The following is an 18,464-nucleotide window of genomic DNA, read 5'->3' on the forward strand; positions in this document are numbered from 1 at the left end:
CTTTTTATAGGAATTCTCCCCGCCTCGGACGTAGCAAGCCATGATTGGCTCAACACTGATCACCCCATCCCTGAGGCGGAGCTGCCCGGGGCGGGGATTTCCAGCGCAGGCGCAGACTAGGTGTTTACTAGTTGGTGCTGAGGAAATGACTCAGCACCGGAAGATTAGCGGCGCCCCACAAAAGACATGATGCAGAAGAAGGAACTGCACACATCTAGCCGTGATTTCTGCAGGAGCCAAGGCTCTATTATCTGCTGCACAAGCAAGCACAGAGCAACAGCAAGCATGCTAACAGCTGACTACTGCACCTATTGTATTCCAGACCCTGGACTGAGGCTTTATATGCCAGCTCGTGAGAGCATACCCGTGGATCTAGGGCATAGCTAGCATTATAATCCTTGTGTAAAGAGGAGACTCTGGGTTGCTTAGGGGTTCAGAGATGAAGCTGGGCTTTGACATCTGTACAGTCCTATGTGATGCTAAAGGTCTTGCTTGACTCCCTTTTGGTACACACCTCTGGAATTCAGACGGCTTCCTATCAGTTCAGTCAAGCAGCCCTCTCTCCTTGCTTCTCATGATATCACATTCTATAGTCTGACCGCCACCTGTCTTGCTTCCTCTGTCCATTGCTACTGTGGACAGACAGAGTGCTGAGTACTGGGGATGGTGGACATGTCTTACCCAGATTAGACTAGGGTCTAGTGATGAACTGATCATTCTCACAATAAATATGGAAACAGCTGTGGTGTGTATTCCAAGTTGACAGGACTGTGATAATAACTTCTTGGCGGGGGAGGGGGGAGGGGGGGAGGGCGGGGGGAGGGGGCGGTCTCGCTCAATGGATGACTCTTGAGCTGAATTTTAAAGGGGTTCACAAATAAAAGTCAGATAAAGAAGGAAGAGAAGGGTATAGCATGCAGAAAGGGTATTCTATGCAGAGTGTGCATAGACTGTGCTGTAGAGAAGGAAGACATACAAAGTTTGAGGGAAACTGAAAGAAAGCTGGTAAGGCATTGTAACCACTGAGACATTCAGAAAAGTCAGGCCCCACACAAGGGCTGGGCTCAGAATCAGGCCTTTACCTTACAGGCAGTGAAAGCCACACAGAAGTTAATGGAGTGCTAAATGCCATCACAAGGTGACTTGGGTTTAATAAGGGACAAAGTGTGGGCAAACTATAGCATGTGCACAAGGCCCAAGTGATGTGTGGTCACTCTCCCAAGATACAAGGGGTGAGTGAACAGTACCCATCACATACTGGTGAATCACACTCCTGGAAAGGGAAAAGTATGTTTCCTACCGGAGGCTGCTCCCAGCTGGATCAATGACGGAGACAACTTGCTGTGGACTCAGAAGCCTGCTCACAGCAAGTGTTCATTCAGCAAAGACAAACACTTGGGAATTAGCTCAAAAGCTGAATTTCAGTAAAAAGCTTGGAGAAAAGTTTGACTTTGGTCCTTAGAAAAGTCTGGAGTGTGAATGTGGTCCAGCATCCAATTGCAAGAGTCTCGGTCCAAAATGAAAAATGCCTGAAAACCATGGGCATAAGATGCCATCATTACCTGTACCTGTGAGACTCCCAATGGTCTTCTGCTATCCCATCCAATGTCTCCTTTACCATTCATCTGATGAATGGAGCATAAATTACCATATTGTAATAAGCAAGACACAGACTCTCTTTGAGTCTAAGCTTCCTCGTGTTTAAAAGAAATGAGCTGGTCTTGGTTTTCTTTAAGGCTCTTCCCAAGACTCAGACTCTATGAAGTAGAATAATTCATTCAGCAAGCATTGGCTAACCCTCCAAGATGGTCCAGATTCCATGACAAACATCAGGAGCAAAAGGATGAATAGCATCCATCACATGAAATGCTTACCTAAAGGTAGAACTAGATATAAAGCCAATAGTTTTAAAGTAACATGGTATTTGGGTCTGAACTCTGTAACAACTGAGCATGGTTACCAAGCAACACTTCCTTGACCAAGTGGTAGACTTGAGTTCTAGTGTCTCTATGAATCAAAAGCAGATAATGACATTAGCTCATGGAGTTTTTTTTTTTGTTTTTTTTTTAAAGATTTATTTATTATAAGTACACTGTAGCTGTCTAGACACACCAGAAGAGGGTGTCAGATCTCATTTCAGGTGGTTGTGAGCCACCATGTGGTTGCTGGGATTTGAACTCTGGACCTTCGGAAGAGCAGTCGGGTGCTCTTACCCACGGAGCCATCTCACCAGCCCACTCATGGAGTTTTTTAAGAAGTCAATGAGATGGTATTTCAGCTGACACATCTCTATGCCTATGTCCTACTTATTAATGTTGTATTTATAAATCTCAGCTTGAGGGGATTCTCTGGAGAAGGATCCCCAGACACATTCTCTAAGCATCTTTCCTTTCATCCATTGCAATGTGCTTCACAATTCTAGTCCTACATTTACTGTAGATGACTAGTGCTCAAAAATGTTAATGATTATCATCAATAAATAATGATGATGAATAACTCTGACAGTGATGTTCAGCTCCCACATGTCTGTACCAGGTATCTATGGTTTTCATCTATACTGGTCACCTAGGGCCCATGCTGTTTGGACAGTAAGATACTTTGAATTTTCATTAGTCACGAGTCTCCTAGAGCTAGAACCAACAGAATACACTGAGGTATTTATAAAAGATTTATTACTGAAACTGGCCTACCTGACTATGATTTCCAAGGGTAGATAAAGATGGGTGTTCCAACCAAGAAAAGCGAATCTGCCCTGCCTCTATCTCTTTATTCTCTGTGGGTGGACACAAGCCCAGGTTGAAAGGGTTGATATGTCCTACTCAGTGTCCTAATATAAATGCTGATCTACCTTGACCAGAAACTTCTCCACAGACATACCCAGAAGTATTACCAGCTCTCCGAACACCCCTTACCCCGAGTCAAGTTGATGCATAAAATCCATCATTGCCAGCTAATTTACCATCACAATAAATCCTGAGTAAGAACACCATAGGAACAGAGAGGGGCTAGCGTCCTAGAGAAGGCAGGGTAATGGATGACCATGATGTAAAGAAAAGTAGGCAAGACTTCCTCTGTCTCTACCATGCTCCTCTCAGTGGCCAAAGAGATGTCTTCAAAATTCACTGAGTTCATTTACTTTCTTAACACCAGCTAGTTGCTGTTGCAAAGACCCTCACCATGGTCTGCAAAGTCTTGTGTGTGTTGGCCCCATCCTGAGCCACTTTTATCCACCCCTAACCATCTTGCATGGCTTGCCACTGTCTTGGGCCCTTTGTATTCTGTGATCTCTGTGACTGACATACCTCCTTCTGATCTCCCCAGGCCTCATTCCCCTTCATCATCAGATCTCAGCTCAAATATTCTCTCTGCAAAGAGCCTTTCACTGGCTGCACTAATAGATGTTGCCTCTCTTCCATTCCTATGCACACCCTGTTCTTCCCACTGCTGCCTTTTCCTTCATAGCTTAAATTTTTGAGCATAGGCTTGACAGAGCACTGCACAGGTAAATGGTCCTCCAGCCCCAGCCAGTGGCTGCCTTTTGGATGGCAGAGTAGCTGCAGTGTAGCCTCCTGCCCCACTGGTAAAATGTATAGGAAGTTAAAAAGCAAATGAGAGATGTCAGGAGCAGCCACAGGTGAGCCCCCTCAGTGACATGTTCTATGTACTTAGGCTGTTCAGATTTGTGGTACCCTCTGAGTGAACATGACTGTATTATTGATGCCCATTGATGTTCCAATGGTTTGCAACCCCACTGTACCTCTAGCTGGAGAGCTTTTTAGAAATACAGCACCTGGTTCCACCCTCAAATTGTTATAACTGAAGTGGGGCAAGCACACATAGGAGAGTTTCAAAGTGCCAAGTGACCTGGATGCCCAGCAACACCTGCATACTGCCACAAAAAGAAAATGTGACTTGTTGTTTTCAAAATTCAAAGGAAAGTTTCTATTTAGCTCATTATCTTTAACTCTGAAAACATGACAACTCCCCCATTTAATGCAACACGGGATACTGACAATAATGAATGCTATTCAGAGTCATTCATTCAGAGTCACAAATCACTTTCCTGGCACAACCTTGTAAGTTCTCAACCCAGCCAGTGCAAAGCACTAACACCATTACAGAGAGATCCACGATGTGTTGGCTGTGACAGTGTTGTAAAGGGCAAAGCTATAGAAAGGCAGGAAAGCTGGCTCAATGCGTTTTGGAGTTTTCTTGCAGGGAGGAGGATACTAAGAGAGCTTGGGTAGATTTATATGTGTGAACAGGAACGAAAAGGCAGAATGAAATAAACTTTAGAATTGCAATTGTAAATTATTCCATTTTATTGTTTCTGATGGTATTGCTGTTGCTGTTTCTGAGACATGTCTTGGGTGTCCCCAATTGGTCTCAATCTCACTAAGGAGCTGAGGATGGCCTTGAACCCTGATTTTTTTGCCTCCACCTCCCAAGTGCTGAGATTTCAGGAGTTCACCACCAAGCTCAGTTTATATGGTGCTGGATCTTGAACCCAGAGCAAGCAAGAGTTCTACCAGCTGAGCTGTGTGTCCCCATCCCTCTATTGTTTAAGATTATTTGCATGTGTGCAGCTATGTACTTTATAAGCAAAGAAAACTGTCTGGGTGGAATTACACTGAGTTGCTAATTTTTCTATCATGTGAGCTAGAGTTAGATGGAGACAAGGGAACTGTTAGACACATCTACATTTTTAAATTTGTTACCATAAAGTATATGTTCATATTATTATAAAACTATTTTTAAACAATGCCTATAAGGCACATCTTAAAAGGGATAATCACACTAATTTTTTATGGTAAGAGAACAGGTTCTTGGTGAAGTGGTAAAAAATCTGATCATGTGGATAAAAGTCTGTAGTGTGCTCATTTAGGCATATGCACATGCCATATTCCACAATGCAAGTTTTAAAGAATGAGGTAATGGAGAGAAATGCATTTCAACACAACTCAAATCTCATGCACACACACACGCACACACACACACACACACACACACACACAGTGCTCACTGCACTAATCTTAGCAGGCAGTCACAGGTTTTGGTTAGAGGATGGGAAAACAAAATTTTGCAAAACCCAGTGAACCAGATGAACGGGCTGGCACATCATGAGACAGAACCATCCACTCTCCCATCTGCAGAGCCAAGCATCCTACACACTGCCAATCTACTCCTAGAGCCATGGGGATAGCTCAGAGTCTAACAGCTCCTTGCTCACCCAAGGCTACCAGCAAGATTTACTCACTGCCAGTGGTAGCTGTTGGCGCTGCTGGGAGATGCCCACACCTGAAGGGCTGTTCCATTTCCTAATGTGGAAAATTCACTTAAAGATCACTTTAGGAGAAATATCCTGGGAGGGATGAAACACCAGATGGGTATAATCTTATTAAAAACATCATTGTTACCTCAACATGTTTGCAAATATGTGTAGGTATGCCCATCTCTCTCTCTCTCTCTCTCTCTCTCTCTCTCTCTCTCTCTCTCTCTCTCTCTCTGTGTGTGTGTGTGTGTGTGTGTGTGTGTGTGTGTATTATACACATAGATTCTATTTACACCTCCCTCTGAAATTTCACCAAGTAAAAGTGCATCCTTCTGATTGGAGGAACCAGACAGGTCAGGGACACCACAAGAACATGGCCCACAAAATCAACTGACCTGGACTTACAGAGGCTCACAGAGATCAGGGTGCCTGTAGGGATCTGACATAGGTCCTCTGCATATATGTTATGGCTGAATAGCTTGGTGTTCTTGTGGGAATCCTCATAGTGAGAACAGGGGCTGTCCCTAACTATTTTGCCTACTTGTGGAACCCTTTTCCTCCTACCGGGTTGGCTCATCCAGCCTTGATGTGAGAATATATGCCTGGTCTTACTGTAGTGTGTTACACCATGTTTGGTTGATGTCCCTGGGAAGCCTGCTCATATCTGAAGAAAGGCCGAGGAGGGGTGGATCTAGGGGAGACAGGAAGTAGGGGAGATAGAACTGGGGGAGGGAAGGGAGGTGATACTGCAGTTGGGATGTAATACATGAGAGAAGAATAAGAAAAAGCATAGCCTTCTACTAATCTCTCCGTATGTTTGCAATTCACCCTCATGTTGGAAGATAGGCTGTGCCTGGTACCTTTCAAGCCAGGATTGTTGTTCTTATTCCTGATTTCCCTTCCTACCAGGTACAACTCATCCACTATAACCACGAGCTATACACAAATGTCACAGAAGCTGCGAAGAGCCCCAATGGATTGGTGGTAGTTTCTATATTTATAAAAGTAAGTCTTGCATGATTCCTGTACTCTGCTTGCCACCCCTTCCCCCCCAATACCAACCAGAGCATCATTCTACAGTCTCTGTTGTAACTTTAAAAAGTTAAAGAAGTAATGTCAATTCATACCCATGCCTACAGTAATGTTGGGGTCTTAGGACTTTTATAACCATGAGATTCATAAAAGATTCAGAGCTCTGAAAGTGAGGTGCAGAAGTGACAGGTTCCATTTCAGAGCTTTGGGACCTGAAGGTTTGGGGAGCCAGTGCAAACTGCCGGTGTTCCACGGGCTCACGCAGAAATCAGCACTATGCTGAGATCCCAACCAACAGTCAGGCTTGCAGGCCTCGGTTGCTCTCCCGTAATTTGTTAAAAGGACCTATACTAAATCCTTTGGCCAGTAAATGACAGGGGTCAGAGAGAAAGCAACTGCGATTTTCAGGGACAGGCTTTAGGCCCCACCTGCTACAGTGGAACAAGGAGACAGTAGCAGAAGAGCTAGAGAGCTGATACCTTCTAGGACTGAAGGACGGTCCATCACTTGCTGATACCCGGAGAAGAAGAAGTGTGGGTTGATCCTCCCAGGTAGGCCCTGCACTATAATATACCTCTGGGCTTCCCCACAGCAGCTGTAAAGTTCATCTTCCTTTCCCACTCAAAGGCTGGTTCAAAATCCTGGCAGTTAGAATTAAGACGAAAATCCCCATTTTGAATGTATGATTTTCAGCCATGCTCCCCAGATATCCAGTAGGCAAAAACAATATGAGATGTCCAAGTGAACAAATTCTGATTTTGTTCTTTAATTACCTTTAATATTTTGGCAGATGTAAAGTAATGCAGATATGCCCATTTTTAATGAAAAAGTAAGATTCCCTTTCCAATTGTAAAAAATAAAAAATTGTTTTCAGTAGACTATGTTAGTTACAAAGGCTAATTAATGTACCACACTATTTGGACTGTTGGAGAGGCTTGTGTACAAATCATTAAAGAAAATTAGACTAACCAGAACTTGGACTGTGATGAAGAATTTTAGTAGAAATTTAGCATTCATCATCAAGGAGTTTTAACAGAGCCCCTGGAATAATGGGAGTCTCTGGGGACCCCTTAGGCAATAGCGCCCACACACACTATCTCCCATTCCATCGCACCCCCTGCCAAAGCAGACTTTGTGCAACAGGTATTGGCCATCTTCCCAGCTGCCATGCCTCCTGCTAACTTCCTAACCTTCATCTGAGCCAGGCCAAATTCATGGAGCTTGTAATAGCTCAGGCAGGAAAGACACCCCAAGTCTTGCCTGGCTTTAGTGCTCATTAGTGTATTCCCATTGTGAGTCAACTCAACAGAGCTGAAAAAGGAACTGAGGATGAGAAGAAAGAAGGTGCCACTCAAACAACCACACACCCCTAGCCATGCCCCACTGGTACCCACAAGCCTGGAGCAAATTCTTACTCTGGTCCCAGTTATGACACATACAACCAATCCATGCAATCATGGTCCACAAGCCTAAGGGTATGTTGCATAGTGTCATGTGACCAGGAGTCACCTCTTCCTGTGGTTTTCTACATACCAAGCCTTCCATGAGTGATATCCAGAGGCCAACCTGCCTTTCCCAATGCTTCTTGTCCCTTGAAGAGTATCTCAGTTTCAGTCCCTGACTTTGCTCCCCTTTGCTTAAAGTTTCTAAGTCAGTAAATGTCGTCCTAGAAGCTCAAGCGTGTAACGGCTGACAGTGACTGATGAAGTGACCAGCAACCAACTTCCTCCAGTGCAAACTGCCGGTGTTCCACGGGCTCACGCAGAAATCAGCACTATGCTGAGATCCCAACCAACAGTCAGGCTTGCAGGCCTCGGTTGCTCTCCGGTAATTTGTTAAAAGGACCTATACTAAATCCTTTGGCCAATAAATGACAGGGGTCAGCTCCTGAATCTTCTCTGGCCAGTTTAGACCCTGGAGAGTTTTCCATTCTTTCCTTGAGTAGATGTGAAGTTTTCTGGCTCAGACTCATAATAAGCCTCTCTTCTTTCTACAAAGTCAACTCCCAGGCTTCCAGCTCCAGAGTGAACTCTGACTTGTCATTAATTCATCTCCAAACTCCAAGTGAGCATGGGACAGAGGTCCACCATCTGCTAGACACGGGTACCCAGAAATGAGATGAACTGAATCCTTAGTCTCTAAGGGTATGCAGCCTCTGATACTCACCAGCCCCATTTCTGATGCCCCTGCCTCCCGCTTCCAGCTCCCTGGAGCTGAAGTCCTCACATGGGAATGGTTCACCTGAGCAAATGTCACCCTGACCTAATGCCTGAGGGTTTGGGGGTAAAAGGAGATGGTTTGGCAGTTAAGGGTACTTGTTAACAACCCTGATGATCTGAGTTCAATTCCAGGGACTTGGGTGAAAAGAGAGAACTGACTCCTACAACTTAGCACTACACATTCTTCAAGGCACACATGTGTGCATGTATGGATTCGAGCACACACACATGCACACACACACACACACACACACACACACTTCCCATGACCACAGGGAGCTGAGATTGGCTGTAATAGCTGTTTGATCTCACTCACCATTAACTTCCCACTTACTCTCACTTATATTAAGTACATATTCTATCCTCTCACCCACACGGCCAGCACACTTGTGCCCACAAATCATCTGTGTGCACTTTGGAAATATCTCAATAATCTTTAACCAGATCCAAATGGAGGCTGGTCTCAACCCTAGTATTGTCTAGCTTGCCAGGTACCAAGAGCCCAGCACCCCCAGCAATTAAGAGCTGTTGCAGATTCCTGCTCTGCCAGACACCTTCATGGCCCCTCCTGCTATCACACAGTATACAGCACAAACAGAAGGCTCTGAGAGCTATCCTTTGAATGCTCAAGAGTATGTCACAACAGAAGCTGAATTTGGCATGCATGTTTCCAGGGAACAGCAATGCTTGACTTGGGACTTTTTCCCTGTCGGAGGTGGGTTTTTACCTCCACTGAGCACCCTCATTTCCCAGTACCTGTCAGTCACAACACACCCAGGAAACCCTGTAAGAAGAAAGACAGCTGGAAGCAAAATAAACAGTCTGTGCTTCCTCCAAACGAAAGGTACCTGTTGCTTATCTAATAGTGATGTTCATCTGCTGTGATTTTTTTCCCCCAACCCTCGGAATAAATCAGATTTAAAATGTTGATGTGTCGCAGCATCTGATTAACAGCTGAGATGTAAATTGCAGAGCCTCACTAAGCAAGATAGGAGAGAAATGACTAAGATAAACAGTGGTCCTGAGAAAAGACTGAGTAAAAGGGCGTTGTTACGGAAATTCCACAGCTACAGGAGGCTGCCTGTAGAGTGGCCTTATAAAGGGTGGTCCTATAAAGGGTGATTCTCTGATCCTTACCTGCTTGTCACTCAGCTGCTTCTCCCAGAAGAAGAATCTGGACATGGAAGAGCATAAGTACAGAAATGGAAATTCATCTCTAGTACAATGTTTTTGCCCATTATAGGGACTTGATAAATATTTCTAGGATAGATGGGTGGGTGGGTGGGTGGGTAGATGGAAGGAAGATTGGATGTTGTGGTTTATAATATATTCATATGCTAATGAGCAGTAGAATTACAAAGTTCTCTTTTTTCCTCCCTCTTCTGGCACCCCTATTCTAGATATTCTCTCTACTTAGAGACATGACCCTCTCCTGGCATTTCATTCCATATTCCCTGCCCAAAACCCTTTGAATGGTTCCCCATTCCTGAGGATTAAATATATCCTAGCTTGACATTCAAAGCCTAGCATGGGCTAACCTCCCATCCTGCCCTTCCCAAAGCCTTCAACTCCACTAGATATTTGTATGTGCATCTGCCTCTTCTGAACAGGTCCTCAGCAAGGATGTTTTTTTTCTTGTCTCCTTGCCTTTCCTCCTTCCTCATATTCTAGCATTAAAGTACTACATCTGCCACCCATCCTTCCAAACCAACTCAGACCTTGACTCCCCTGAGTCCCCAGACAGAGAGCAGTCTCTCCATAAGGACTCTATCAGAGCATTCCTTAATCCACATGAGGACAATATGTTTGCCTGCCTCTCTTCCATCTCAAGATGAGGTGTCCATACAGAGTAGAATGTGTGTCTCTGATCTCTGAATTCTAGCCATCACATTTGGACCCATGGCAAGCCATCAATATGAAGGAAAGAAATAATGCATAATATTTGCCCTGGGAGATTGACACCCAGTCATTAACACTTTCTCCTCTCTTACAGGTTTCTGATTCATCAAACCCATTTCTTAATCGAATGCTCAACAGAGATACTATCACAAGAATAACATATAAAAGTAAGTTTGGTTCAATTTTCTTTACAGCATCTATTCTACAAAGGTTAGTCCTGTCAGAAGGCAAGAAGCCAGAACAGATGAGCTCTGTGGGCCCCTTTCTGCTTCATGATCCTTTAATTCCGTAGAAAGTCACTCTGGAGAGTCAGAGCTAGCTGAGAAGCAGCCCATTTTAAGCACAAGTCCCCAGAGTGTCTTTGTCATCCACGCCTGTCTAAGGCAATAACGATTATGATGATGTGGTCATCGTTAGCCTGTGGGTTGGTAATGAGCTGGGGTATTCTACCCGCCGACTCACTCTACTGTGTCAGCTGTCCGTCGTTGGGATTTTGCCAACTATATGATGAAAAACAAAATCCACCAGGTACTCTGGACCCAATGTGACCTTTTCAGAACCACACCTGAACCAAGTCTGATCTCCTTCCAGGAGGAGGTTGGGTGGCATCTTCCTTCATTCTCCATGCCCTGGGGATCTGTAGGGTTCTGCCAACCGCCCATGCTTTCAGATTGCTTCATCTTAAACTCCTTAATCAGAAAAGAAGAAATTGCACCTAGATAAAGTGGGAGAGCAGAGAGAACGTCACTGTCATGCACAGTAAACCTACCACCCACTGCCATGCACAGTAAACCTGGGGGCAGTAAGACTTGGGGAGACCATATGAATAGACATATATCAAGAAATTCAAAGTCAAGATGGGAAAATAGGGGTATCTAGTTAGGAGTGGACAGGAAACTAGAATTCAAGTCTTGGTTTGGACCTCTGTCGAGGAGCCCCTCACGTCAAGGCTGCTACTTCAACTGAAAAAGTTCAACCCCAGGTTTTTGAAATCTTGAAGGTCTAGATTTGTGAATCAAACAACAGGTACATAACGAGTTTCAACAAAGGAAAATAGAACATGCAGACATTTTATTTCCCACATCTCCCTGCTGAGGCCTTCTTGTAGCTGAGCCTGTAGATGAGCTGTCCCTGCTGCTTCTGTCTCCAGTGTGATATGGAAGGACACTACAGAGAGCACGGCCCTCTGTCACTGGCTGCATCTTTCAACTCACACCTTCTGTGAGTTTCTCATAAAGATGATTGAGACACCTGCGCTCCCCACAAGGGGCCCACAGTCAGGTCCCTCCTATATACAAAGAGGTTGGGGAACTGATGGGGTGACCCACTGGTGAACCCAAGATCACTCCACTTCTACACACATCACCTACAAGACTGACTGCCTCCCTCATCAGCATTCTTGTGGCGCTCTCTCGAAGCACACTCAGATTGCTCAGCTAAGGGAGATATTTCTGTCTTGTGTGTAAATAGCACATTTATAACTGCCCATAAAAGATTATTATTCTTTTAACTTTTTGATTAAAAAAGAGCATGAAAATTAAATAAAATGTTTTCAAATCATCTTGAATTTGCAGTTTAGAGACTGTGAAAAGCCATGAAATTGCACATTAAACCCCAACACACAATCTGTCTGATTTCCACTTGCATAGAGGATCATTAGGGGTCCTTGGCTTCCCTCCCCCTACAGCCACCCGATTAATATTAAGTGAAGTGGTTACAGAGAAGGGAAAGCAGAGGAAGGAAAGAAAGAGGAAAAAGAGAGGAAGAAAGCAAAGAAGGAAGGGGAGGAAGGCAGGTAAGCCAGAAGGAGGAAGCCAAGGCAGTCCAGGCAAAGTACCAGCATTACAAAAGTTGCTGAACATTCAAAGATTGGATCTGCCCCCATCAACAATTCATCCAAGAGTCACTTGAGAAACGAACATTCTCCTTCAGTCACAATAATGGAGGGAGCAGGAAAAGTGTTCTAGAGCCACAGAAGTAGAAATTCTGTGTTTCCAACATAGGAGTAGAACTCTAGAAAGAGGAAGTGGATAAAATCTCTCCATACCTGCCTGGGCAGAAGAGAAAAAGAAAAAGAAAAAGAAAAAGGAAAAAGAAAAGAAAAAGAAAAAGAAAAAGAAAAAGAAAAAGAAAAAGAAAAAGAAAAAGAAAAAGAAAAAGAAAAAGAAAAAGAAAAAGAAAAAGAAAAGAAAAGAAAAGAAAAGAAAAGAAAAGAAAAGAAAAGAAAAGAAAAGAAAAGAAAAGGGAAAAAAAGAAAAAAGGTGAGGGGAAATTAAGCAAGACACCCTGGTCTGCATGACGAGACATGATAATGGGTCCTCTGATAGCAGATGTTATGAGAGAGGTGTCCCACATAGTGAGTGACCTTTGTCACACACCTGAAAAGAGTTTCACCACAGGGATAATGATGGCTTGATACACAGAATTGTCCCAGACACGGCCATGCCCAGGACACTGGCAGAAAGGGATTGATTTGCTCAGCAGGAAAGCACAGCTCTCTACCCTCCAGTTAAATTTCCTACAGCCTCCAGCAGGGGAAGGTTGGCCCTGTGGCAGGTAGGTGGTCTGAAACAGGAGTCACCCTGAAGCACAAAACCTAGGCATCTCCCCAGCACCCAGCCTCTATAAGAGGAAGCAAGTTATCTTGGCATCAGCCCACAAAATCAGGTCAGGATAAAGATGGTGCAGAGGCTGCTTGGTACACATATTATTTTATCCTGTTTCCACACTCTTAAATGAGACAGGGAAAAGTAAAGTCTCCCCCTGTCTTGGTTTGGGTTACTACTGCTATGATGAAACACCATGACTAGAGAAATGTGGCGGGGGGGGGGGGGGGGGCTTTATTTGGCTTACACTTCTATATCACTGCTCATCATCACAGGAAGTCCAGAGAGGAACCCAAACAGGGCAGGAACCTGGAGGAGCAAACACAGAGGCCATAGAGGAGCGCTGCTCACCTGCTTGCTCCCTGCAGTTTGCTGAGCCTGCTTTCGTATAAAACCCAGGGCCAGGGATGCCACCACCAACTATGGTCTGAGCTGTCATATATCAATCTCGAATTAAGGAAATTCCCTAAAGCTCGATCTTATAGAGGCATTTTCTCCATCGAGGTTCCCTCCTTTTCCAATGTCTCTAGCTTGTGTCAAGTTGACATAAAACTATCCAGCACACCCTCAAAGGCTACTATTTCAACCACTCTATCCAGAAGTGCACAAATACATCCCTCCCTGATCTCTAAACTACCCATTTCAAAGCAGAGTTCCAATTTGACTTGCTCTCTTAGATGAAGTAGCCATGCTTCATTGTACTGAGCATCAAAAATTCTGAGGTGATGTGGAAGGGGTACTCTGCACAGCCCAGGGCTGGGGCTATGCATCTTATGTGCTTCTTATCACATGAGTCTTCTGAGTGGGCATGTTCACTCTCCCCAGTACACAGATGAAACCAAGGTCAGAGGAAGGTAGCTGTGTAGTCACTGACTTCTACATAATGAGTGAATGATCACTCAGAACTAGGTGTTCACTTCTCACTGCTACACGTGCGGGTTAGTCAAGATTTCTCTCCTGCAGTCAGAGGTCCCCAGATCAGCTAAGGCAGAAGGACCTACGTGGCTCTCATCTTTCCAGCATCAGAGGAACACCCAGCAAGTATCTTTGCCATCAGTCCATGAATTCCTGTGATGCTGCGTAAGGCTTGGTCTTGAAATATGTTCTCTCTCACTACCACTTACTTTGCACTACCCAGCACCTGCCATGTGACTAAGATGCTCAACATCACAGCCCTCCCACAGAGATGGGGATTTGGGGGGAAGGAACTTCCTGAACCTCAACCCCATACTTCCATACTAAAGAGCATGGTTTCACACCTGGATATTCCTGGGTACCATTCTTACATCACTCTTGCTTCTCTCCTAAAAAGTAAGAAAAGATAAGTTCTGAGGTCTTAAAACCAATTATAATTCTGGCATTTTGACATGGTGCAAAACCTTTCAGCATGCTTTTCACTTAACCTGGATCTTGGGTTGATTAGCCACAGCACTGCTTCTTACAATTGTGGTTAGTTGCTTAGAAGGGGCATCAACTAACCACAGAACTAACGCAGTGACACTTGGCCAGCTCAGCCTGATTCTGCTCCAAGTTATCATCAACTCCTACACACATGCTATCTTATATGGAAATCGCCTATGGAAATCAGTATCCTCCAGAGGATACCGTCACACTGTCCTAATTGGCATACATAGTGGTCAGAGAAGGCAACCTAGACTGGAAGCCATTCTGGGTCTTCAAGCAGACTACCATCTCCTGCCAAAAGGAGCACCCTGGGATAGGTAGGTGGCTCAGAGGATGAAAGCACTTGAATCCTCAGCATCTACAAAACCACCCAAGCATGTATGTGTTTGTATAACCTCATCACTGTGAGGGACAGAGATAGGAGGATCACTGAAGATTATCAGCTGCCAGGCTAGCTCTATGCTCAGTGGTAGACCCTGTCTGGGGAATAAAGAAGAGAATAATAAAGCAAGACAATTATACTCAATGAACTCCTTATATATGCTCATATACAACACAACCCACACACAACACATATTTGTATACATATACATTTACCATACATAGAGGAAAAAGGTATATTATGATTTCTTGATTAAAAATAAACTATACAAAGGCTGAAGAGATAGCTCAGTGGCTAGGAGAACTTAGTCCTCTTGCAGAAGACCCTGGCTCAATCCCTAGCATCTACATAGTGGCTCACAGCCATCCATAACTCCAGCTTCAAGGAATCCAAACCCTTCTATTGACTGTTTTTGTAGGCACCAGGTATCCATGTGGATATCTATATATGCAGGCAGACAAAACATTCATACATATAAAATAAAATTTACTAAGTCTGAAAACCTTTTAAATAGACTACAGTGTGGCAAGGGTAAAGACAGAAGGTGGTTGTAACCATCAAATAATGGGGCAATGGTACTGATGGTGACCAGGTCAACGAGGGAAAGGTGGTGATAGGTGATTGGATAAATTTTAAGTCAGCAGCAGATTTCTTGCTAAATCTCTTTTTAATGTGCAAGGGAAAACAGAGCCAAGGATTCCCATGAAATTTTTAGTTCAAGTCACTGGAAGGAAGATATTTCCATCCCCTGAGATGGGGAAGACTCAGATGCAGCGTGCTAGTGGGTGGAGAAGGGATCACAGATCTTGAACATGTCGTGCTTGGGATTTCTATTAGGCATTCAAGAGGAGGTGTGGTGTAGGCAGTTGGGTATATCATCCTGGATTTCAGGAAAGAGAACCAGAGCTGCGATTGTGGACGGCACTGACATCCAGATGGCATTTAAACTTGGGTGAAGTCATTGGAGTAAGAATAAACACAGGAGAGAGGTGGGACAAGTCCTTATTTCTAAAAGAGCGATTCAAATCTTCATGACTTGGAATGGAAAACCACTTCTAAATATATCTCTTCATGGCCCTATTATGGAAAAGGCTCCTCTGTGGCCAGCTTACCAGCTAGCTGAGGAGGTACAGGGAGGAAGGAACAAGCACAGGAGTCAGTTGGCACAAGATGGAAGGAGTAGAGATAGTCCACCAAGCTGAGGACAGCATTATTGATGGCAGGGATAGCTGAGAAAAGGGAAACATGGGAAAAATCATCCTTTCAAGATGTACTATAGATACATATACATCATATACATTATGTTATATAATATCGTTATGTTATATATTGCATTATATATTATAATATATTATATATTTATACTATATGATATATTTAAATGTAAAGGTGCTTTTGCCAAAGTATGGGAGAATTTTGGACGCCACTTGGTAAAGGCCACCATTATCACGGGAGAGGAGCAGACCTGGTGTGTTGTTCTTTCCTCATTGTGGTGATAAAATGCCTGGCAAATGCAACTTAAGTATGGGAGATTTAATTTTGGCTCACGGTCCCATGGTGGGGAAAATATCATGGCAGCAGGTGTTGGAAGCAGCTTGCTGTACTTTCCACAGTCAGAAGAGCTGAGCAAGGTGAATGCTTGAACTCAGCTCTCTTTCTTCTATGTCCCAAGGACCCCAGCCCATGGAGTGGTGCTGCTTACATATAGGGTAGCTCTTTCTACCTCAATAAACCGATTCTAGAACCCACCTTGTCGACATAGTCAAATGTTTGTTTCCATGATGATTTGAAGTCCCATTGAGTTGACAAGGCTAACCTACACACTAGGCTCCTATTCTAGCTCCCGCACTGTCATTGCTTTCTGATGTCAGAAGAGGTCAGAAGCACCACTCAGAGGTTTGATGGCCTCATCAGTAAGCTAATGCTCAAAGGGCTGGGTGGGGACTAAATAAGGTAATAGGTCAATTGCCTGGATAGTAACAAATGTGAACTCAATGTGCAATATATTTGTGTTCCTACACTGTCTTAAGGCATATGCCTGTTGAATCCTGTTCCTTCAGGTTGGGGGGCAAGTCATTGTTGTGCCGAAAACAGTTTTATTCTGAAGATGAGTCCAGTGTAGGCCATACAAGCAGTGGCAGAGTATGCTTGCTTTTAGAGAAGCATACACATCATGGATCTAAGTAGTGCACACAAGGACTTCATGAGATGTTACTAGTTTCCATGGGAACTTAAATTTCATTTTTTAAGTTATTCTGTGAGCATGGGTATTTTGCCTTCAAATATGTCTGTGCACCATTTGAGTGCAGTGCCCCCCAGAGGTTCAGAAGAGGGAGTAAGATCATTTGGTACTAGAGTTACAGCTGGTCTTGAGCCATCATGTGGGTGCTAAGGATGGAACCCACATCCACTGGAAGAGCAGCCAGTGCCCTTAACTTCTGAGCCAGAAGCTTACACTTCATATATCTGAGTAGAACTTGTAAAATATTCTCACTAACCATGACTGACAATAGAAAAGACCAGCTTGAATTAATTTCAGGCTGAATTTTAAAAGTCTTCTAGAGAAAATCCATTTTATTAAAGTCAAATTCTGCTTCAGCAGAGTGAGGGTCAAGACTCAAAGCATGACATTAAAAAATGGATTTTCTTAGAAAGGCTTTTCTTGAGGAGATATTGGTAATTTAGCTCGAAGTACTTTAATTTTTAATGCACTGTACGGGTATGGTGTTTGTAAGCCTGTTTCCCTTGTTAATTAATTAGTAGACATGGCACCTCAATTACGTGAAAGGTAACATTTGTATCATTTTAGTAACACTTGATTTCATTGAACCAGAACCCTTTTCTACAGTATTTTCAAGAGACGAAACTAATGATTAATGGATTGCAAAGACTCCTTCTAGAATGGATAACAAGCAGTAGTTATTAGAGCATTGCCGCAGTGAACACTCTTCTCAAATCCTCGGGCAGTGTGTTAGTCTGGTGACTTTATCTTCTTTCAATTGCCTGTCCTCATTTGTTATGTCTTAGATGTCAACCATCCCCACAGGCCTGAGTGTCTGTGCACTTAGTCCCCATGTCGTAGTACTGTTTTGGAAGGTGGTGGAATCTTTAGGAGTGAGACCTTACTGCAGGAATTAGGTCATTAGGAGTCATAGCCCAATCCTTGTTCAATCCAGACCTATCTGTTTCTTGACTGTTGAGGCAATGAACCTACCTATATTACCCTCCTGCTGTCAGAGCTATGAGCCACTCCCACCACCATGTCTTTCCTGACATGATGGAATGTAGTCCCTAAAACTGTGAGCCAAAAGAAATTGCAGTCACAATGAGGAGAAGTAACTAAGACAGTGCTCAAGTCATGAATAGGAGAGCTTAGATCTAACAAAGAATGCAGGGGACTACCACATCCAATTATAAAGACATCAGCTTACTGTGTTAACAGACCCACTCTCCAAGGCAATAAAGACACAGTACTGGAGGCATATGGAGGAGAGTTTATAAACACGGCATTTGTCACGCAGAGTAAGCCCCTTAAAAGGTGCTTTAACTAGCCTATTTGTAATTTCAAGTTACCCACGCTTCCTCCTGAATTTCCTAGTAAAACATGGATGTGTAGGCAAGCACAGACTATCCTGTAACTGCCTTCACAG

The 18,464-nt window shown here is 43.9% G+C and overlaps 1 protein-coding gene across 4 annotated transcripts in view; it reads left to right on the top strand.

Annotated features, from left to right (window-relative positions):
- The window catches only part of Ca10 (carbonic anhydrase 10), a 501,450-nt gene that overhangs the window by 472,535 nt on the left and 10,451 nt on the right, over nucleotides 1-18,464 (top strand). For all 4 annotated transcript variants that reach the window (XM_029484238.1, XM_021177199.2, XM_029484237.1 and 1 more), the window contains 2 exons: nucleotides 6,182-6,277; nucleotides 10,517-10,589. In XM_029484238.1, coding sequence (XP_029340098.1) covers nucleotides 6,182-6,277; nucleotides 10,517-10,589 — 169 coding nt within the window. The remainder of the gene's footprint in view (nucleotides 1-6,181; nucleotides 6,278-10,516; nucleotides 10,590-18,464) is intronic.

This window comes from Mus caroli, chromosome 11 (assembly GCF_900094665.2).
Source record: "Mus caroli chromosome 11, CAROLI_EIJ_v1.1, whole genome shotgun sequence".
Classification (NCBI taxonomy): Eukaryota; Metazoa; Chordata; class Mammalia; order Rodentia; family Muridae; genus Mus; species Mus caroli.